Source organism: Oncorhynchus clarkii, chromosome 4 (assembly GCF_045791955.1).
Source record: "Oncorhynchus clarkii lewisi isolate Uvic-CL-2024 chromosome 4, UVic_Ocla_1.0, whole genome shotgun sequence".
Taxonomy (NCBI): domain Eukaryota; kingdom Metazoa; phylum Chordata; class Actinopteri; order Salmoniformes; family Salmonidae; genus Oncorhynchus; species Oncorhynchus clarkii.
The window spans coordinates 94,072,548-94,095,898 of record NC_092150.1 but is presented as its reverse complement, the minus strand read 5'-3'; the positions used below and the strand labels follow the sequence as shown (position 1 = coordinate 94,095,898).

The 23,351-nt window shown below is 44.2% G+C and overlaps 1 protein-coding gene across 1 annotated transcript in view; it reads left to right on the top strand.

Annotated features, from left to right (window-relative positions):
• The window catches only part of LOC139407446 (AGBL carboxypeptidase 5), a 59,298-nt gene that overhangs the window by 3,937 nt on the left and 32,010 nt on the right, over window positions 1–23,351 (top strand). Inside the window, exons 3-9 of the mRNA XM_071151242.1 lie at window positions 150–321; window positions 989–1,152; window positions 4,750–4,927; window positions 5,081–5,259; window positions 5,524–6,097; window positions 15,945–16,114; window positions 22,330–22,465. Coding sequence (XP_071007343.1) covers window positions 150–321; window positions 989–1,152; window positions 4,750–4,927; window positions 5,081–5,259; window positions 5,524–6,097; window positions 15,945–16,114; window positions 22,330–22,465 — 1,573 coding nt within the window. The remainder of the gene's footprint in view (window positions 1–149; window positions 322–988; window positions 1,153–4,749; window positions 4,928–5,080; window positions 5,260–5,523; window positions 6,098–15,944; window positions 16,115–22,329; window positions 22,466–23,351) is intronic.

Sequence of the window (23,351 nt, the reverse complement as noted above, 5' to 3'; positions counted from 1 at the left end):
CAGCCTCCTCTGGGCTCTGAGGAATACAGCCTCCTCTGGGCTCTGAGGAATACAGCCTCCTCTGGGCTCTGAGGAATACAGCCTCCTCTGGGCTCTGAGGAATACAGCCTCCTCTGGGCTCTGAGGAATACAGCCTGTGTGTGTTGCAGGTCCTGGTTCTACTTCAGTGTGCGTGGTGCTTTGCCGGGGCGACTGCTGAAGGTCAATGTAATGAATATGAACAAGCAGAGTAAACTGTACAACCAGGGAATGGCTCCTCTAGTCAAGACTGTACCTGGTAGGACACGCTGGGAGAGAGTACGGGACAGACCCACATACGAGGTATACACACTATACACCCGTTATTCCACTATATATACACGTTATTCCACTATATACACACGTTATACCACTATATACACACGTTATACCACTATATACACACGTTATACCACTATATATACACGTTATACCACTATATACACACGTTATACCACTATATATACACGTTATACCACTATATACACATTATACCACTATATATACACATTATACCACTATATACACAATATACCACTATACACACATTATACCACTATATACCACTATACACACACACACACACATTATACCACTATATACACACATTATACCACTATATACACACATTAAACCACTATACACACATTATACCACTATATACACACATTATACCACTATATACACACATTATACTATTATACACAATATACCACTATACACACACACACACATTATACCACTATACACACATTATACCACTATACATACACACACACACACAATATACCACTATACACACACACACACACATTATACCATTATACATACACACACACACACACACACAATATACCACTACACACACACACAATATATCACTATACACACACACACTATTTACAGATGCATGGACTAAATCACTGGATTATTGGTTGACAGAACGTTTCTCCTCTCCACCTCTCCTCAGATGGTGGATAATCAGTTCATCCTCTCGTTTACCCATCGTCTGTTGGAAGTGAAAGGAGCGACCACGTTCTTCTCCTTTAGTTTCCCCTTCTCCTACAGCGAGAGTCAAGACCTGCTGACACAACTGGACCAGAGATACCCTGACACAGCCACGCTCACACCCAGGTACACACACACACACACACACACACACACACACTGACACAACAGGACCAGAGATACCCTGACACAGCCACGCTCACACCCAGGTACACACACACACACACACACACACACACACACACACTGACACAACTGGACCAGAGATACCCTGACACAGCCACGCTCACACCCAGGTACACACACACACACACACACACACACTGACACAACTGGACCAGAGATACCCTGACACAGCCACGCTCACACCCAGGTACACACACACACACACACACTGACACAACTGGAGCAGAGATACCCTGACACAGCCACGCTCACACCCAGGTACACACACACACACACACACACACACTGACACAACTGGACCAGAGATACCCTGACACAGCCACGCTCACACCCAGGTACATACACATCATTGCTTTGCCCAAAAAGGGCTTCACAGGCCAGGGTATTGCTGCCAGTAAGATTGCACCTAAATCAACCAGTTATCGGATCATCAAGAACTTCAAGAAGAGCGGTTCAATTGTTGTGAAGAAGACTTCAGGGTGCCCAAGAAAGTCCAGCAAGCGCCAGGACCGTCTCCTAAAGTTGATTCAGCTGCGGGATCGGGGCACCACCAGTACAGAGCTTGCTTAGGAATGGCATCAGGCAGGTGTTAGTGCATCTGCACGCACAGTGAGAAAATACTTTTGGAAGATGCCCTGGTGTCAAGAAGGGCAGCAAAGAAGCCACTTCTCTCCAGGAAAAACATCAGGGACAGACTGCTATTCTGCAAAAGGTACAGGGATTGGACTGCTGAGGACTGGGGTAAAGTCATTTTCTCTGATGAATCCCCTTTCCGATTGTTTGGGGCATCTGGAAAAAAGCTTGTGAGTGCTAAAAGACAAGGTGAGTGCTACCATCAGTCCTGTGTCATGCCAACAGTAAAGCATCCTGAGACCATTCATGTGTGGGGTTGATTCTCAGCCAAGGGAGTGGGCTCACTCACAATTTTGCCTAAGAACACAGTCATGAATAAAGAATGGTACCAACACATCCTCCGAGAGCAACTTCTCCCAACCATCCAGGAACAGTTTGGTGACGAACAATGCCTTTTCCAACATGATGGAGCACCTTTCCATAAGGCAAAAGTGATAACTAAGTGGCTCGGGGAACAAAACATCGATATTTTGGGTCCATGGCCAGGAAACTCCCCAGACCTTAATCCCATTGAGAACTTGTGGTCAATCCTCAAGAGGCGGGTGGACAAACAAAAACCCACAAATTCTGACAAACTCCAAGCATTGATTATGTAAGAATGGGCTGCCACCAGTCAGGATGTGGCCCAGAAGTTAATTGACAGCATACCAGGGCAGATTGCAGAGGTCTTGAAAAAGAAGGGTCAACACTGCAAATATTGACTCTTTGCATCAACTTCATGTAATTGTCAATTAAAGCCTTTGACACTTATGAAATGCTTGTAATTATACTTCAGTATCCATAGTAACGTCTGACAAAAATATCTAAAGACACTGAAGCAGCAAACTTTGTGGAAATTAATATTTGTGTCATTCTCAACTTTTGGCGACGACTGTACATTGTTGTAACGATGTACATATAGTTCACGTACAAAAGGGAAAATAAATAAACATAAATATGGGTTGTATTTACAATGGTGTTTGTTCTTCACTGGTTGCCCTTTTCTTGTGGCAACAGGTCACAAACCTTGCTGCTGTGATGCACACTGTGGTATTTCACCCAGTAGATATGGGAGTTTATCAAAATGTCAAATTCTTTGTGGGTCTGTTTAATCTGAGGGAAATATGTCTCTCTAATATGGTCATACATTTGTCAGGAGGTTAGGAAGTGCAGCTCAGTTTCCACCTCATTTTGTGGGCAGTGAGCACATAGCCTGTCTTCTCCTGAGAGCCAGGTCTGCCTACGGCGGCCTTTCTCAATAGCAAGGCTATGCTCACTGAGTCTGTACATAGTCAAAGCTTTCCTTAATTTTGGGTCAGTCACAGTGGTCAGGTATTCTGTAACTGTGTACTCCCTGTTTAGGGCCAAATAGCATTCTAGTTTTTGTTCATTCTTTCAGATGTGTCAAGTAATTATCTTTTTGTTTTCTCATGATTTGGTTGGGTCTAATTGTGCTGCTGTCCTGGGGCTCTGTGGGGTCTGTTTGTGTTTGTGAACAAAGCCCCAGAACCAGCTTGCTTAGGGGACTCTTCTCCAGGTTCATCTCTATGTAGGTGATGGCTTTGTTATGGAAGGTTTGGGAATCACTTCCTTTTTGGTGATTGTAGAATTGAACGGCTCTTTCCTGGATTTTGATCATTAGCGGGTATCGGCCTAATTGTGCTCTGCATGTATTATTTGGTGTTCTATGTTGTACACGGATATTTTTGCAGAATTCTGCATGCAGAAACTCAATTTGGTGTTTGTCCCTTTTTGGGAATTCTTGGTTGGTGAGCAGACCTCATAACCATAAAGGGCAATGGGTTCTATAACTGATTCAAGTGTTTTTAGTCAGATCCTAATTGGTGTGTCGAATTTGATGTTCCTTTTGATGGCATAGAAGGCCCTTCTTGCCTTGTCTCTCAGATCGTTCAAAGCTTTGTGGAAGTTAACGATGTTTAGGCCGAGGTATGTATAGTTTTTTTGTGTTCTCTAGGGCAACGGTGTCATGATGGAATTTATATTTGTGGTCCTGGCGACTGGACCTTTTTTGGAACATAATTATTTTGTTTTACTGAGATTTACTGTCAGGGCCCAGGTCTGTCAGGGCCCAGGTCTGTCAGGGCCCAGGTCTGTCAGGGCCCAGGTCTGTCAGGGCCCAGGTCTGTCAGGGCCCAGGTCTGTCAGGGCCCAGGTCTGGCAGAATCTGTGCAGAAGATTTAGGTGCTGCTGTAGGCCCTCCTTGGTTGGGGCCAGAAACACCGGATCATCAGCAAACAGTAGACATTTGACTTCAGATTCTAGTAGGGTGAGGCCGGGTGCTGCAGACTGTTCTAGTGCCCTCGCCAATTCGTTGATATACATGTTGAAGAGGGTGGGGCTTAAGCTGCATCCCTGTCTCACCACACGGCCGTATGGGAAGAAATGTGTGTGTTTTTTGCCAATTTTAACTACACACTTGTTGTTTGTGTACATGGATTTTATAATGTCGTATGTTTTACCCCCAACACCACTTCCCATCAATTTGAATAGCCAAATGCCTCATGCCAAACTGAGTCGAAGGCGTTTTTGAAATCAACAAAGCATGAGAAGGCTTAGCCTTTGTTTTGGTTTGTTTGTTTGTCAATTAGTGTATGCACCGTGAATACGTGGTCTGACTTATGGTAATTTGGTAAAAAGACAATTTGACAAGTACATTGTTTTCACTGAGGAAATGTACGAATTTGGTGTTAATGATAATGCAGAGGATTTCCCCAAGGTTGATCTTGACGCTTCTCCCACAGTAGCTATTGGGGTCAAATTTGTCTCCACTTTTGTGGATTGAGGTGATCAGTCATTGGTTCCAAATATGGGGGAAGATGCCAGAGCCAAGGAGGATGTTAAAGAGTTTAAGTTTAGCCAATTGGAATTTGTAATCTGTATATTCATCTCTCTCTCCCCCTCCAGGTGTGGTGACAGTGTATACTTCCACAGGGAGGTGTTGTGTCACTCTCTGGACGGTAACCGAGTGGATCTGCTGACGGTCACCAGCTGTCTCGGCATGCAGGAAGAGAGAGAACACCGCCTGGACAAACTGTTTCCTGATGCAGAGACCCCACGACCTCATCGCTTCACTGGCAAACAGGTAACACAGTCACGCACACAGTCACGCACACAGTCACGCACACAGTCACGCACACAGTCACGCACACAGTCACGCACCCTGACCACAGGGTGATGTTTAATCAGTAAGGTCTCTGCATCAGACTCGTCTATTGATCATAGTGTGTGTGTGTAGGTGTTTTTCCTCAGTAGTCGTGTACACCCGGGGGAGACGCCATCGTCGTTTGTCTTTAAGGGCTTTTTAAACTTCATCCTGCGTCATGACGACCCCAGAGCTCACACACTCCGCAACATGTTTGTCTTCAAACTCATCCCCATGCTGAACCCGGACGGGGTGGTACGCGGACACTACAGGTACACACACGCTCAACATTCCTGTTGTTTGGATGAAAATGTTATATTTTTTCCCTCTCTCACTGTCTCCCTCTCAATGTCACCCTCTCTCACTGTCTCCCTCTCAATGTCTCCCTCTCTCAATATTCTCCCACTCTCAATGTCTCCCTCTCTCACTGTCTCCCTCTCTCACTGTCTCCCTCTCTCACTGTCTCCCTCTGAATGTCTTGCCCTCTCAATGTCTCCCTCTCTCACTGTCTCCCTCTCTCAATGTTCCCTCCCCAGGACTGACTCTAGAGGGGTGAATCTGAACAGACAGTATCTGAACCCTAGTCCTGATCTCCACCCCTCCATCTACGCTGCTAAAACACTGCTGCTCTACCACCACACACACAACCGCACCACACACACACACTCCAACACGCACATCAACACACACTCTAACACACACACCTACAACCCACCTCAAGCACCTCCCCTCAGCACCAAACCCACCAATCAGAGCCCTGCCCTACACCTCACCCCTTTGGAACTCAGCCTCAACCAACGGAACGCTGATAAAGACTCTAACCCCGCCCCCTCAGAGATCGCCATGGTTATGGAGGAGATCGCCTGGGTAACCATGGAGACCGGGAAGAGGGAGGGGCAGGGGGATGGAAGGTGCTGTGAAGACGAGAATGATTCGCAGAGCGTCTCAGAGTCCACGCCCACATCAGTACCTCTGGAGATGTCAGTCATAGCCGGGGAACCAATCCCTGCGCAGGAGGGGGGAGTGGCCTATTACGTGGACCTGCATGGCCACGCTTCCAAACGTGGCTGCTTCATGTACGGCAACAGCCTATCAGACGAAAACCAGCAGGTGAGAGAGAGAGAGAGGGGGGAGGGAGACTTGGGGAGAGAGCTTGGGAGAGGGAGACTTGGGGGGGGGGGGCTGGGACTTGGGGAGATGGACGGGTAGAGAGCTGGGGAGGGGAGAGGGGGACATGGAGGCTGGGGAGAGGGAGACATGGAGGCTGGGGAGAGGGAGACATGGAGGCTGGGGAGAGGGAGACATGGAGGCTGGGGAGAGGGAGACTTGGAGAGGGGGACTTGGGAGAATGTAGAGTATAGGGAAATTGCAGTGTCTCTACATAGGTATAGAAAGGTTGCCTCATTCGGTAGAATTTGACAGAAGAACCTCGGAGGGTATATTTTATCTTCTCCAATTGAATAAAGTGTAAAACATTTTTAATCCACACAAGAGGAAAGGGGGCTGGGGAGGGGGAGAGGGAGACTGGGGAGAGGGAGACTGGGGAGAGGGAGATGAGGGAGAGGGAGACTGGGGAGAGGGAGACTGGGGAGAGGGAGACTGGGGAGAGGGAGACGAGGGAGAGGGAGACTGGGGAGAGGGAGAGGGAGACGGGAGAGGGAGAGGGAGGCTGGTGAGAGGGAGACTGGGGAGAGGGAGCTGGGGAGAGGGAGGCTGGAGAGAGGGAGGCTGGAGAGAGGGAGGCTGGGGAGAGGGAGGCTGGGGAGAGGGAGACTGGGGAGAGGGAGACTGGGGAGGGGGAGAGGGAGATTTCCACAGAAGTAAAATAAAAGGCTACAAAGCCAGATGTGTATTTTGGTAGTGTTTTGGTAGTGTTATAAATGATGTAATAATGATGTCATGGCAGTAAGACCAAACCACCTGTATTACTTTAGACATGGTATCAGAGATGGCAGACCAATAGTCATGTAGAGAAGAACAGGACCAAAACATATGTATCAGTGAAGCAGGAACTTGTCGGAAACAGGGTCGAAATCAGATCTTAGAAAGCCTGAGTTTCGTCCAGTGAGCGGGGTGGAGGATTTTGCACTGGATCAAACCCTGTTTGTCACAAATAGAAGAGGGCTGGACAAGGTACAGAATATCTTCCAATGCATCATCAGTAAACCAGGTTTTAATAGCTGCTAATGAGGGATTCTGATAGCTGCTAATGAGGGATTCTGATAGCTGCTAATGAGGGATTCTGATAGCTGCTAATGAAGGATTCTGATGAGGGATTCTGATATCTGCTAATGAGGGATTCTGATATCTGCTAATGAGGGATTCTAATAGCTGCTAATGAGGGATTCTGATAGCTGCTAATGAGGGATTCTGATATCTGCTAATGAAGGATTCTAATAGCTGCTAATGAGGTATTCTGATAGCTGCTAATGAGGGATTCTGATAGCTGCTAATGAGGGATTCTGATAGCTGCTAATGAGGGATTCTGATAGCTGCTAATGAGGGATTCTGATAGCTGCTAATGAAGGATTCTGATAGCTGCTAATGAGAGATTCTGATAGCTGCTAATGAGGGATTCTGATAGCTGCTAATGAAGGATTCTGATGAGGGATTCTGATAGCTGCCAATGAAGAATTCTGATGAGGGATTCTGATAGCTGCTAATGAGGGATTCTGATATCTGCTAATGAGGGATTCTAATAGCTGCTAATGAGGTATTCTGATAGCTGCTAATGAAGGATTCTGATAGCTGCTAATGAGAGATTCTGATAGCTGCTAATGAGGGATTCTGATATATATAATTGAGTCACTTCCTGATTGGATTTTTCTCAGGATTTCGCCTGCAATATCAGTTCTGTTATACTCACAGACAATATTTTTACAGTTTTGGAAACTTTGGTGTTTTCTATCCTAAGCTGTCAATTATATGCATTTTCTAGCATCTGGTCCTGAGAAATAGGCAGTTTACTTTGGGAACGTTATTTTTCCAAAAATAAAAATAGTGCCCCCTAGCTTCAAGAGGTTAAGTGATGTCCACTGGCTCCAGGTCATCTATATGTCTTTGCTAGGTAAAGCCCCACCTTATCTCAGCTCACTGGTCACCATAGCAGCACCCACTCGTAGTACGCGCTCCAGCAGGTATATTTCACTGGTCACCATAGCAGCACCTACACGTAGTACGCGCTCCAACAGGTATATCTCACTGGTCACCATAGCAGCACCTACACGTAGTACGCGCTCCAACAGGTATATCTCACTGGTCACCATAGCAGCACGTACTCGTAGTTTTATTATTTTTCAATATCAATGAAATGGAGCCCTGTGTTAAAGGAGGGAGGATTAATCAAGAGCGTGGCTAATTTATCCATATAAAATGATATTGAGTTCCCATCTGGTCCAGGACATTTACCACCTTGCATTTACCACCCCAAACAAGAAATAACAAACCAAACTGTTGAACTACCTCCCACCCGCTGAAGCGTCTTCCCAAACAAGAAATAACAAACCAAAAAACTGTTGAACTACCTCCCACCCGCTGAAGTGTCTTCCCAAACAAGTCGCCTGCACCCCCCACCCCCCACCCGTGAACACCATCCCACCCGTGAAGCACGGGGGTGGCAGCATCATGTTGTGGGGGTGCTTTGCTGCAGGAGGGACTGGTGCACTTCACAAAATAGATGGCACCATGACGGAGGAAAATTATGTGGATATATTGAAGCAACATCTCAAGACATCAGTCAGGAAGTTAAAGCTTGGTTGAAAACGGGTCTTCCAAATGGACAATGATCCCAAGCATACTTCCAAAGTTGTGGCAAAATGGTTTAAGGACAACAAGGTCAAGGTATTGGAGTGGCCATCACAAAGCCCTGACCTCAATCCTAAAAAAAAATTGCAGGCAGAACTGAAAAAGCTTGTGCAAGCAAGGAGGCCTACAAACCTGACTCAGTTACACCAGCTCTGTCAGGAGGAATGGGCCAAAATTCACCCAATTTATTGTGGGAAGCTTGTGGAAGGCTACCCAAAACGTTTCACCCAAGTTAAACGATTTAAAGGCAATGCTACCAAATACTAATTGAGTGTATGTAAACTTCTGACCCACTGGGAATGTGATGAAAGAAATGGAAGTCATTCTCTCTACTATTATTCTGACATTTCACATTCTTAAAATAAAGTGGTGATCCTAACTGACCTAAGACGGAATTTTCACTAGGATTAAATGTCAGGAATTGTGAAAAACTGAGTTTAAATGTATTTGGCTAAGGTGTATGTAAACTTCCGACTTCAACTGTATATATTATATGAATAGAGGCTTACTATTTCAGCTAGCAATGAGGGAAATGTATGTATAATGCATATAAACAACAGGAGACACTGCAGATAGGTAAGGCCCAACACATGTAGCCTATCTGCAGTGCAGTGTTTGATAGGCTACATGTGTCCCAGGGTCCTTAGCTAATTGATCAGCTTCAAGGGCACTATGGTGTTGAACGCTGAGCTGTTGTCAATGAATAGCATTCTCACAGGTGTTCCTTTTGTCCAGGTGGGAAAGGTCTGTGTGGAGTGCAATAGAGACTGCATCATCTGTGGATCTGCTGCATGTTTCAGAATGAAGCTCAGCAATAGAAGTCAAGTTGTAGACTAGACTGATGTTTTAAATAACAGAAATATGACTGTTTACTCAATTAGCGGCTGTGTTAGCTTGCTGACGAAAGTTCAGTAGTTGAATGTGGCCTTATGTCAAGTCGTGTTTACAGAGATTATATTTAAACTAAAATGGCAGCAGTTTTATGGGTGTCTAACCAATTGTGGTTTTTCTTGCGTCATTTGTAACCTATTCTGTACATAATGTTTCTGTCACTGTATCTTAACCTGTTGCGACGACCAAACCCGGATCCGGGATTCTATTTATAGACCTAAGCTCATTACCATAACGCAACGTTAACTATTCATGAAAATCGCAAATGAAATGAAATAAATATGCTATCTCTCAAGCTTAGCCTTTTGTTAACAACACTGTCATCTCAGATTTTCAAAATATGCTTTTCAACCATAGGAAAACAATCATTTGTGTAACAGTAGCTAGCCAGCGTAGCATTTAGCGTTAGCATTAGCGTTAGCATTTAGCAGGCAACTATCACAAAAACAAGTAAAGCCTTCAAATAAAATAACTTACCTTTGAAGAACTTCTGATGTTTTCAATGAGGAGACTCTCAGTTAGATAGCAGATGCTCAGTTTTTCCAAAAAGATTCTTTGTGTATTAGAAATAGCTCCGTTTTGTACATCACATTTGGCTACCAAAAAAAAAAAAAAAAAAAAAAACGAAAATTCAGCCCTCAAAACGCAAACTTTTTTCCAAATTAACTCCATAATATCGACTGAAACATGGCAAACGTGGTTTAGAATCAATCCTCAAGGTGTTTTTCCACATATCTCTTCAATGATATATCCTTCCTGGAAGCCTGGTTTCTCCTTGCTCTCAAATGGAAAAATAATTGCACCTGGCTTTACGCTCCAATTTCGACGCAGGGACACCAGGCGGACACTTGGAAAATGTAGTCTCTTATGGTCAATCTTCCAATGATATGCCTACAAATACGTCACAATGCTGCTAACGCCTTGGGAGAACGACAGAAAGTGTAGGCTCATTCCTTGCGCAATCACAGCCATATAAGGAGACAATGGAAAACAGAGCTTCAGAAATCTGCTCATTTCCTGGTTGACGCATCATCTTGGTTTCGCCTGTAGAATGAGTTCTGGGGCACTTACAGACAATATCTTTGCAGATTCTGAAACTTCAGAGTGTTTTCTTTCAAAAACTGTCAAGAATATGCATTTTCGTGACAAAATATCGCGCTTAAAACGGGAACGTTTTTTATCCAAAAATGAAATAGCGCCCCTAGAGATCAGAGGTTAAGGCAAAAAAGAGCTACTGGACATCAGGACAGCGATCACTCACCTCGGATTAGACAAAGAGCTACTGCATATCAGGACAGCGATCAGTCACCTCGGATTAGACAAAGAGCTACTGGATATCAGGACAGTGATCAGTCACCTCGGATTAGACAAAGAGCTTCTGGATATCAGGACAGCGATCACTCACCTCGGATTAGACAAAGAGCTTCTGGATATCAGGACAGCGATCACTCACCTCGGATTAGACAAAGAGCTTCTGGTTATCAGGACAGCGATCACTCACCTCGGATTAGACAAAGAGCTTCTGGATATCAGGACAGCTATCACTCACCTCGGATTAGACAAAGAGCTTCTGGATATCAGGACAGTGATCACTTACCTCGGATTAGACAAAGAGCTTCTGGATATCAGGACAGCGATCACTCACCTCGGATTAGACAAAGAGCTTCTGGATATCAGGACAGCGATCACTCACCTCGGATTAGACAAAGAGCTTCTGGATATCAGGACAGCGATCACTCACCTCGGATTAGATAAAGATGTTTTCTTCAACAAGCAGGAAGCACAGGATATACTGCGAACACCCGACAAGGCCCAGATCCTCATTATTGGCAAGAGAAAGAGACTCCGGTACAGAGGACACAGAGCAGGGTGCCTCGTAAGAATCCGGAGAAGGCGAGTGGGAAAGCTGCCATTAACGTCAATATTACTCAACAACGTACAATCATTGGACAATAAACTAGACGAGGTACTATCACGTATATCCTACCAACGGGACATCAACAACTGTATCTTATGTTTCACGGATGACATGGATATTCAGCTAGCGGGATACACGCTGCACCGGCAGGATAGAACAGCAAGACGAGGGGGGGCAGTCAATTAATATTTGTAAACAACAGCTGGTGCACGAAATCTAAGGAAGTCTCTAGATTTTGCTCGCCTGAAGTAGGGTATCTTATGATAAACTGCAGACCACACTCTTTGCCAAGAGAGTTTTCATTATATACTTTTTGTGGCTGTTTATTTACCACCACAGACGGACACTGGCACTAAGACCACACTCACTCTGCTGTATAAGGAAATAAGCTCCGGAAACTGGAGGAAACCGCTCACCCAGAGGTGGCGCTCCTAGTTGCCGGAGACTTTAATGCAGGGAAACTTAAATCAGTTTTACCTCATTTCTATCAACATGTTAAATGCGCAACCAGAGGGATAAACATTCTAGATCACCTGTACTCCACACAGACGTGTACAAAGCTCTCTCTCGCCCTCCATTTGGTAAATCTGACCACAATTCTATCCTCCTGATTCCTGCTTACAAGCAAAAATTAAAGCAGGAAGCACCAGTGACTCGATCTATAAAAAAAAATGGTCAGATGTAGCAGATGCTAAACTACAGGACTGTTTTGCTATCACAGACTGGAACATGTTCTGGGATTCTTCCGATGACATTGAGGAATACACCACATCAGTCACTGGCTTTATCAATAAGTGCATAAGGACATCGTCCCCACAGTGACTGTACGTACATACCCCAGCCAGAAGCCATGGATTACAGGCAACATTCACACTGCATTCGAAGGGTAGAGCTGTCGCTTTCAAGGTGCGGGACTCTAACACGGAAGCTTATAAGAAATTCTGCTCTGCCCTCTGACGAACCATCAAACAGGCAAAGCGCCAATACAGGGCTAAGATTGAATCATACTACACCGGCTCCGACGCTCGTCTTATGTGGCAGTCCTTGAAAACTATTACAGAATACAAAGGGAAGGACAGCCGTGAGCTGCACAGTGACACGAGCCTACAAGATGAGCTAAATTACTTCTATGCTCGCTTTGAGGCAAGCAACACTGAGACATGCATAAAAGCATCATCTGTTCTGGATGACTGTGTGATCACGCTCTCCGTAGCCGACGTGAGTAAGACCTTTAAACAGGTCAACATTCACAAGGCCGCGGGGCCAGACAGATTACCAGGCCGTGTGCTCTGGGCATGTGCTGACCAACTGGCAGGTGTCTTTACTGACATTTTCAACATGTCCCTGAATGAGTCTGTAATACCAACATGTTTCAAGTAGACCACCATAGTCCCTGTGCCCAAGAACACTAAGGCAACCTGCCTAAATGACTACAGACTCTTAGCACACACGTTCGTAGCCATGAAGTGCTTTGAAAGGCTGGTAATGGCTCACATCAACACCATCATCCCAGAAACTGTAGACCCACTCCAATTTGCATACCGCCCAAACAGATCCACAGATGATGCAATCTCTATTGCACTCCACACTGCCCTTTCCCACCTGGAAAAAAGGAACACCTACGTGAAAATGCTGTTCATTGACTACAGCTCAGCGTTCAACACCATAGTGCCCTCAAAGCTAATCACTAAGCTAAGGACCCTGGGACTAAACACCTCCCTCTGCAACTGGATCCTGGACTTCCTGGCGGGCTGCCCCCAGGGAAGGTAACAACACATCTGCCACACTGATCCTCAACACTGGAGCCCCTCAGGGGTGCGTGCTCAGTCCCCTCCTGTACTCCCTGTTCACCCATGACTGCGTGGCTAGGCACGACACCAACACCATCATTAAGTCTGCCGACAAAACAACAGTGTCCAACCCTAACCCTAACCAAACCGACAACGACCAGACAGCCTATAGGGAGGAGTCCGGCGACCTGGCCAGGTGGTGCTAGAATAACAACCTATCCCTCAACGTATCCAAGATGAAAGAGATGATTGTGGGCTACAGGAAAGGGAGGACCGAGCACGTCCCCATTCTCATCGACAGGGCTGTAGTGGAGCAGGTTGAGAGCTTCAAGTTCCTTGGTGTCCTCATCACCAACAAACTACAATGGTCCAAACACACCAAGACAGTTGTAAAGAGGGCATGACAAAACCTATTCCCCCCCAGGCAACTAAAAAGATTTGGCATGAGTCCTCAGATCCTCAAAAGGTTCTACAGCTGCAACATCGAGAGCAACATACATCACTGCCTGGTATGGCAACTGCTCGGCCTCTGACCGCAAGGCACTAAAGAGGGTAGTGTGTACTGCCCAGTACATCACTGGGGCTAAGCTTTCTGCCATCCAGGATCTCTATACCAGACGGTGTCAGAGGAAGGCCCTAAAAATTGTAATAGACCCCACCCACCCCAGTCATAGACTGTTCTCTCTACTACCGCATGTCAAGCAGTGCCGGAGTGCCAAGACTTGGACCAAAAGGCTTCTCAACAGTTTGTTACCCCCTAAGCCATAAGACTCCTGAACAGGTAACCAAATGGCTACCCGGACTATTTGTATTGTCCCACCACCCCCAACCCCTCTTTTTACGCTGCTGTTACTCTCTGTTAATCATATATGCATAGTTACTTTAACCATACCTACATGTACATACTACCTCAATTAGCCCGACTAACCGGTGTCCCCGTGGATTGGCTACCCGGACTATCTGCATTGTGTCCCACCACCCACCAACCCCTCTTTTACGCTACTGCTACTCTCTGTTCATCATATATGCATAGTCACTTTAACCATACCTACATGCACGTACTACCTCAATCAGCCCAACTAACTGGTGCCTGTATGTAGCCTCTCTACTGTATATAGCCTCTCTACTGTATAAGGCCTCTCTACTGTATATAGCCTCTCTACTGTATATAGCCTCTCTACTGTATATAACCTCTCTACTGTATATAACCTCTCTACTGTATATAGCCTCTCTACTGTATATAGCCTCTACTGTATATAGCCTCTCTACTGTATATAGTCTCTCTACTGTATATAGTCTCTCTACTGTATATAGTCTCTCTACTGTATATAACCTCTCTACTATATATAGCCTCTCTGCTGTATATAGCCTCTCTGCTGTATATAGCCTCTCTGCTGTATATAGCCTCTCTGCTGTATATAGCCTCTCTGCTGTATATAGCCTCTCTGCTGTATATAGCCTCTCTACTGTAGTAGTCTCTCTACTGTATATAGCCTCTCTAATGTATATAGCCTCTCTACTGTATATAGCCCCTCTACTGTATATAGCCTCACTACTGTATATAACCTCAGTACTGTATATAGCCTCTCTACAGTATATAGCCTCTCTACTGTATATAGCCTCTCTACTGTATATAGCCCCTCTACTGTATATAGCCTCACTACTGTATATAACCTCAGTACTGTATATAGCCTCTCTACAGTATATAGCCTCTCTACTGTATATAGCCTCTCTAATGTATATAGCCTCTCTACTGTATATAGCCCCTCTACTGTATATAGCCTCACTACTGTATATAACCTCAGTACTGTATATAGCCTCTCTACAGTATATAGCCTCTCTACAGTATATAGTCTCCCTACTGTATATAGTCTCTCTACTGTATATAGCCTCTCTGCTGTTATTGCCTCTCTACTGTATATAACCTCTCTACTGTATATAGCCTCTCTACTGTATATAGCCTCTCTACTGTGTATATAGTCTCTCTACTGTATATAGCCTCTCTACTGTATATAGCCTCTCTACTGTATATAACCTCTCTACTGTATGTAGCCTCTCTACTGTTTATAGCCTCTCTACTGTATATAGCCTCTCTACTGTATATAGCCTCTCTACAGTATATAGCCTCTCTACTGTATATAGCCTCTCTACTGTATATAACCTCTCTACTGTATGTAGCCTCTCTACTGTTTATAGCCTCTCTACTGTATATAACCTCTCTACTGTATATAACCTCTCTGCTGTATATAGCCTCTCTACAGTATATAGTCTCTCTACTCTCTCAATTCATAGCCATTATTAACGTTCAGAAGAGCAAAGAGATATGAAACTATGTAAACAGTACTTAGTAAAGTGAAATTAATTATAAAATATATTAAACCGCTCTATATTAAATCAAGTTTGTCACAACTTGGCGGAGCTCTGGGAAACATGTGTTACGGCATTCGTGCCCCCGGAAATTCCCTACATGGTCTTCTTTGGTACCTTAATGCTGACGTGTGTGTGTGTGTGTGTGCGTGTGTGTGCGTGTGTGTGTGTGTCTGTCTGCGTGTAGGTGGAGAACATGTTGTACCCTAAGCTGATAGCTGTGAACTCCGCCCACTTTGACTTCCATGGTTGTAACTTCTCCGAGAAGAACATGTACGCCCGCGACAAGAGAGACGGTCAGAGCAAAGAGGGCAGTGGACGCGTGGCCATGCACAAAGCTATAGGACTACTACACAGGTAATATCACTACGCACAAAGCTATAGGACTACTACACAGGTAATATCACTACGCACAAAGCTATAGGACTACTACACAGGTAATATCACTACGCACAAAGCTATAGGACTACTACACAGATAATATCACTACGCACAAAGCTATAGGACTACTACACAGGTAATATCACTACGCACAAAGCTATAGGACTACTACACAGGTAATATCACTACGCACAAAGCTATAGGACTACTACACAGGTAATATCACTACGCACAAAGCTATAGGACTACTACACAGGTAATATCACTACGCACAAAGCTATAGGACTACTACACAGGTAAAATCACTACGCAGCTTTGTGTAATCCAACAAATGTAAAAGCCTGGAGTTTGACGAACGTAATTGTATTGGAACCGGTACTATGCTCAGATGTAAGAGCTCTTTGGTGACCGACATCAGTGGCGAGTTTAGCGTCGATCGAATGATGTGATAAGCAGAACAGAACCCCGTACCTACTGTAAAGTCTGGTGGTGGGTTTAGCGTGGATAGAAGGATGTGATAAGCAGAACAGAACCCCGAACCTATTGTAAAGTCTGGTGGTGGGTTTAGCGTCGATAGAAGGATGTGATAAGCAGAACAGAACCCCGTACCTACTGTAAAGTCTGGTGGTGGGTTTAGCGTCGATCAAAGGATGTGATAAGCAGAACAGAACCCCGAACCTATTGTAAAGTCTGGTGGTGGGTTTAGCGTCGATAGAAGGATGTGATAAGCAGAACAGAACCCCGTACCTACTGTAAAGTCTGGTGGCGGGTTTAGCGTCGATCGAAGGATGTGATAAGCAGAACAGAACCCCGAACCTATTGTAAAGTCTGGTGGTGGGTTTAGCGTCGATAGAAGGATGTGATAAGCAGAACAGAACCCCGTACCTACTGTAAAGTCTGGCGGGTTTAGCGTCGATAGAAGGATGTGATAAGCAGAACAGAACCCCGTACCTACTGTAAAGTCTGGCGGGTTTAGCGTCGATAGAAGGATGTGATAAGCAGAACAGAACCCCGTACCTACTGTAAAGTCTGGCGGGTTTAGCGTCGATAGAAGGATGTGATAAGCAGAACAGAACCCCGTACCGACTGTAAAGTCTGGTGGTCTTTGATGTTATGGGGCTGTTTACCTTCCACTCGTCCTGGGGGCCTTGTTAAGGTCAACAGCATCATTATCTTTACCCAGTACCAGGACATTTTAGCCAAAGACCTGGTTGCCTCTGCCAGGAGGCTGAAACTTGGCCGCAAGTGGATCTTCCAGCAGGACAATAACCCCAAGTCTCCAGACTTGAACCCCATTGAAAACCTGTGGTTTGAATTGAAGAGGACAGTCCATAAGAACAGATTCAAGGATCTGAACAGATTCTGTATTGAGGAATGGTCTAAGATTCATCCCAATGTGTTCTCCAATCTCATAAAACATTGTAGAAAAAGGCTCAGTGCCGTTATCCTCTCGAGGTGAAGGTGCTAGAGTATTGAAAACAGGTGGCAATAATTTTGACCCCTAACTACTTTTTAATTATAAAAAATATATATTTTCTATAGCTTAGTATTTGAATTATTTATTTTATACAGTCTTTTTTGCTCATGTTTATTAATGGTGACAATTTGGGTCATGACTGTATGTATATATATTATGGTTATATACTGAGTGTACAAAACATTAAGAACACCTGCTCTTTTCATGGCACAGACTGACCAGGTGAAATCTATGATCCCTTATTGATGTCACTTGTTAAATCCACTTCAGTCCATGTAGATGAAGGGGAGGAGACCGGTTAAAGAAGGATTTGTAAGTCTTGAGACAAATGAGACGTGGATTGTGTATGTGTGCCATTCAGAGGGTGAATGGGCAAGACAAAAGATTTAGTAGGTGCCAGGCTCACAGGATTGAGTGTGTCAAGAACTGCAGCGCTGCTGGGTTTTTCACGGTCAACAGTTTCCTGTGTATTTCAAGAATGGTCCACCACCCAAAGGACAGCCAACCTGACACAACTGTGGGAAGCATTGTAGTCAACATGGGCCAGCATCCCTGTGGAAGGCTTTAGACACCTTGCAGAGTCCATACCTCAACGAATTGAGGCTGTTCTGAGGACAAAAAAGGGTACAACTCAATATTAGGGAGGTGTTCTTAATGTTTTGTAAACTCAGTGTATGTTGGAGTGTAGTTATTATATACAGTGTATTCTAGAAGTAATCAGACCCCTTGACTTTTTCCACATTTTGTTACGTTTCAGGTAGTGATGCAGTGATATGACATTTTGTTACGTTTCAGGTAGTGATGCAGTGATATGACATTTTGTTAAGTTTCAGGTAGTGATGCACTGATATGACATTTTTGGCCGATACCGATATCCGATATTTTCCTTGCCAAAAGAAATGTTACCATTTAACCGATATTAAAAATGTAGCGGCCTTTTAAGCATTCTAGTTCAGTTAGACCTCTGCGTCCATGTGTGTGTTAAGGCACTGCATCTCAGTGCAAGTGGCGTCACTAGAGTCCCTGGTTCGAATCCAGGCTGTATCACATCCAGCTGTGATTTGGAGTCCCATCACACACACACACACACACACACACACACACACACACACACACACACACACACACACACACAGACCAAAACATTTGTTGGCATTTCCTTATGTCCCCATTACCAGTAAAACATCATCAAAACCTATTTCTTTCACTTACTGTGCTGTTTTGTTGTTCATTTGTTCAGTCGTTTCATTCTCAACCAGGATTTCTATGGAACGCCGCTTGGGTCTTTGCTTGTCAAAAAATATACACGTGAAATAACACTATTTGACGTGTCTAACACACCATAACCTGTTTCAGTAGCTATAGTTAGTTAGCTAACTATATAGGTAGCTGTCATCTAAATAACCCTCATTTATAAGACAGTTCTTATTTGATTCATGGTGGTCGGACCCATCTATGTGAAGCTAGCCACAATAAGGATTAGCCACAATAGTGGACTTTGCGGTTAGCCTTCAAAATAAAAGTATTGCATAATTCTACTATTTGTATTCATTTGCATCACTGTCAATGACCTACTTTTATTTCGAAGGCAAACTGCAAATTCCACTATTGTGCCTAATCCTTATTGTGGCTAGCTGCACAACACATAACCCAATCCGGTCGAGCCTCACTAGCCAGATGAAGCTAGCTGGCTGTTTATAACATTGGCTTTGGGCAACAGGGTTAAGTAGCTGGCTAGCTATTTATTTTCATGAACTGAAGTTCAATTTCAGTAGGTAAACAACAAGTGACAACCTAGCTAATACTTACTCACAAGGATTCCTAAATCATAATCATTGCTAAGAATAATGAAAATGAATGCAGTTTCTACTGGTCATTGTTTTCAGGCTGGTTGTATTGGTGCTAGCTAGGTATCAAACTAAAGCTAGCTAGCTATCCCAGAAGTTGCGGTCGAACAAATGTTGCTTCAACGCGGTATTGTAAACACATCGTTCATGGCCGGTGTTTGCTTGTCTGCAGACTTTGTTGTACAGCTTTGACAGTGCTACTGTATATTTTTTGACACGCAAAGACCCAAACTGCGTTCCATAGTGTGTATCTGGTGAAGCTAATAGCAGTGACGCTATTACTGTGTAACTCCGGTAGGCCAACATCTGAAAATAGCCCACTTGGTAACGTTTAGTGTGTAATGGTGCTCAACCAGTCGGCGAAAGATAACATCACCCACGACAGAGAACGGTTGATTATCAAGGGCATTGAATTCCATTATCTTGGTGTTAATGGATTTTGCCTTTGAGTTGTCTCGCTGAAATGACTGCTGGACTTGTTGACTACTCGATCCACACAGCAGACATTGTGGGCGAGGTTAGGAATGCTGTGTTGAACGTGTAGCGCAACATTTTATGGGGTGTCATTACGTCATGTACCTAATGTTATATGGGTAATCACGGTAGCTTTGACATTGGTTTTTAACATCGCTGTTAAACTAGACATCGGGCCGGTATCGATGTTGTCATTTTTAGCTAATATCTGCATCCCTAGTTATAGCCTTATTCTAAAATGGATTAAATATATATATTTGTCTCATCAATCTACATAATATACCGCATAATGACAAAGTGAAACCAGGTTTAAAAATGTTTTTCTCACATTTATTAAAAATACAAAACAGATTTATATAAATATTCAGACCCTTTACTATGAGCTGCATCCTGTTTCCATTGATCATCATTGAGATGTTTCTACAACTTGATTGGAGTCCACCTGTGATAAATTCAATTGATTGGACATGATTTGGAAAGACACACCTGTCTATATAAGGTCCCACAGTTGACAGTGCATGTCAGAGCAAAAACCAAGCAATGAGGTCGAAGGAATTGTCCGTCGAGCTCTGAGACAGGATGGTGTCGAGGCACAGATCTGGGGAAGGGTACCAAAAAAATTCTGCAGCATTGAAGGTCCCCAAGAACACAGTGGCCTCCATCATTCTTAAATGGAAGAAGTTTGGAACCACCAAGACTCTTCCTAGAGCTGGCTGCCCGGGCCAAACTAAGCAATCGGGGAGATGTGCCTTTGTCAGGGTGGTGACCAAGAACCTGATGGTCACTCTGTCAGAGCTCCAGAGTTCCTCTGTGAAGATGGGAGAACCTTCCAGAAGGACAACCTTCTCTGCAGCACTCCACCAATCAGGCCTTTATGGTAGAGTGGCCAGACGGAAGATTGAACCAAGATTGAACTCTTTGGCCTGAATGCCAAGCGTCACGTCTGGAGGAATCCTTGCATCATCCCTACGGTGAAGCATGGTGGTGGCAGCATCATGCTGTCGGGATGTTTTTCAGTGGCAGGGACCGGGAGACTAGTCAGGATCGAGGTAAAGATGAATAGAGCAAAGTACAGAGAGATCCTTGATGAAAACCTGTTCCAGAGCACTCAGGACCTCAGACTGGGGTGAAGGGTCACCTTCCAACAGGACTACGACCCTAAGCACACAGCCAAGACAACGCAAGAGTGGCTTCGGGACAAGTCTCTGAATATCCTTGAGTGGCTCAGCTAGAGCCAGGACTTGAACCTGATCGAACATGTCTGGAGAGACCTGAAAATAACTGTGCAGCGATGCTCCCCATCCAACCTGACAGTTTGAGTGGATCTGCAGAGAAGAATGGGAGAAACTCCCCAAATACAGGTGTGCCAAGCTTGTAGCGTCAAACCCAAGAAGACTGGAGTCTTTAACTGCTGCTAAAGATGCCAAAGGAGTAAATGGTCTGAATAATTATGTAAATGTAATATTTCCGTTTTATTATGTTAATATACATTTGTAAAAATGTCTAAAAAACTTTTTTTGCTTTGTCATTATGGGACATTGTGTGTAGATTGATGAGGGGAAAAAAACTATTTAATCCATTTGAGAATAAGGCTGTAACGTAAGAAAATGTGGAAAAGTCAAGGGGTCTGAACACTTTGGTAGAGTGGCCAGCCGGAAGCCACTCCTCAGTAGAAGGCACATGACCTCCCACTTGGAGTTTGCCAAAAGGAAACGAAAGACCATGAAAAACAATGTAAAAAAAACCTTGAATGAGTAGGTGTGTCCAAACCTTTGACTGGCACTGTATAATTTATACTACCAAAGATTTTAGAACACCAACTCATTGAAGTTTAATTACATTTTATTACTTACTTCTACATTGTAGAATAATAGTGAAGACAAAAACTATCAAATAACACATGTGGAATCATGTAACCAAAAAAGTGTTAATAAATATTTATTTTATTTTAATATATATAATATATTCCGAATTGACTGACCTTCATGTCTTAAAGTAATGATGGACTTGGTCTTTTACCAAATAGGGCTATCTTCTGTATACCACCCCTACTTGTCACAACACAACTGATTGGCTCAAATGCATTTAGAAGGAAAGAAATTCCACAAATGAACTTTTAACAAGGCACACCTGTTAATTGAAATGCATTCTAGGTGACTACCTCATGAAGCTGGTTGAGAGAATGCCAAGAGTGTGCAAAGCTGTCATCAAGGCAAAGGGTGGATACTTTGAAGAATCTCAAGTATAAAATATATTTGTGATTTGTTTAACACTTTTTTTGGTTACTACATAGTTCCATATGTGTTGTTTCATAGTTTTGATGTTTTCACTATTATTCTACAATGTAGAAAACTTTTGACTGGTACTGTATATATTATGGTTATCTATTACAGCTATACGTTGGAGTGCAACTACAACACAGGGAGGACAGTCAACACCATCCCTCCTGCCTGCCATGACAACGGACGAGCTACACCCCCTCCCCCTCCCGCATTCCCCCCCAAATATACCCCCGAGATATTCGAACAGGTACACATGCACGCACACAGAGACGGACGCACACAGAGACGGACGCAGACAGAGAGACACAGACAGACAGAGACAGACACATGTAGACACACATACAGACAGACAAACACAGACAGATCTACAGACAGGCACACAGAGACAGACACACATATAGTCAATAACACAATAGAAAAGTATATATACAGTGTGTGCAAATGAGGTAAGATAAGGGAGGTAAGGCAATACATAGGCCGTAGTGGCGAAGTAATTACAATTTAGCAATTAAACACTGGAGTGGTAGATGTGCAGAAGATTAATATGCAAGTAGAGATACTGGGGTGAAAAGGAGCAAGATAAATAAATAAATACAGTATGGGGATGAGGATTGGATGGGCTATTTACAGATGGGCTATTTACAGGTGCATCGATCGGTAAGCTGCTCTGATAGCTGATGCTTAAAGTTAGTGAGGGAGATATGAGTCTCCAGCTTCAGTGATTTTTGCAATTCGTTCCAGTCATTGGCAGCAGAGAACTGGAAGGAAAGGCGACCAAAGGAGGAATTGGCTTTGGGGGTGACCAGTGAGATATACCTGCTGGAGCGTGCTATGGGTGGTTGTTGCTATGGTGACTAATGAGCTGAGATAAGGCGGGGCTTTATCGAGCAAAGACTTATAGATGACCTGGAGCCAGTGGGTTTGGCGACTAATTTGAAGCGAGGGCCAGCCAACGAGAGCATACAGGTCACAGTGGTGGGTGATATATGGGACTTTGGTGACAAAACAGATGGCACTGTGATAGACTGCATCCAATTTGCTGAGTAGAGTATTAGAGGCTAGGATCGGTAGGATAGTCAGTTTTACGAAGGTATGTTTAGCAGCATGAGTGTAGGAGGCTTTGTTGCAAAATA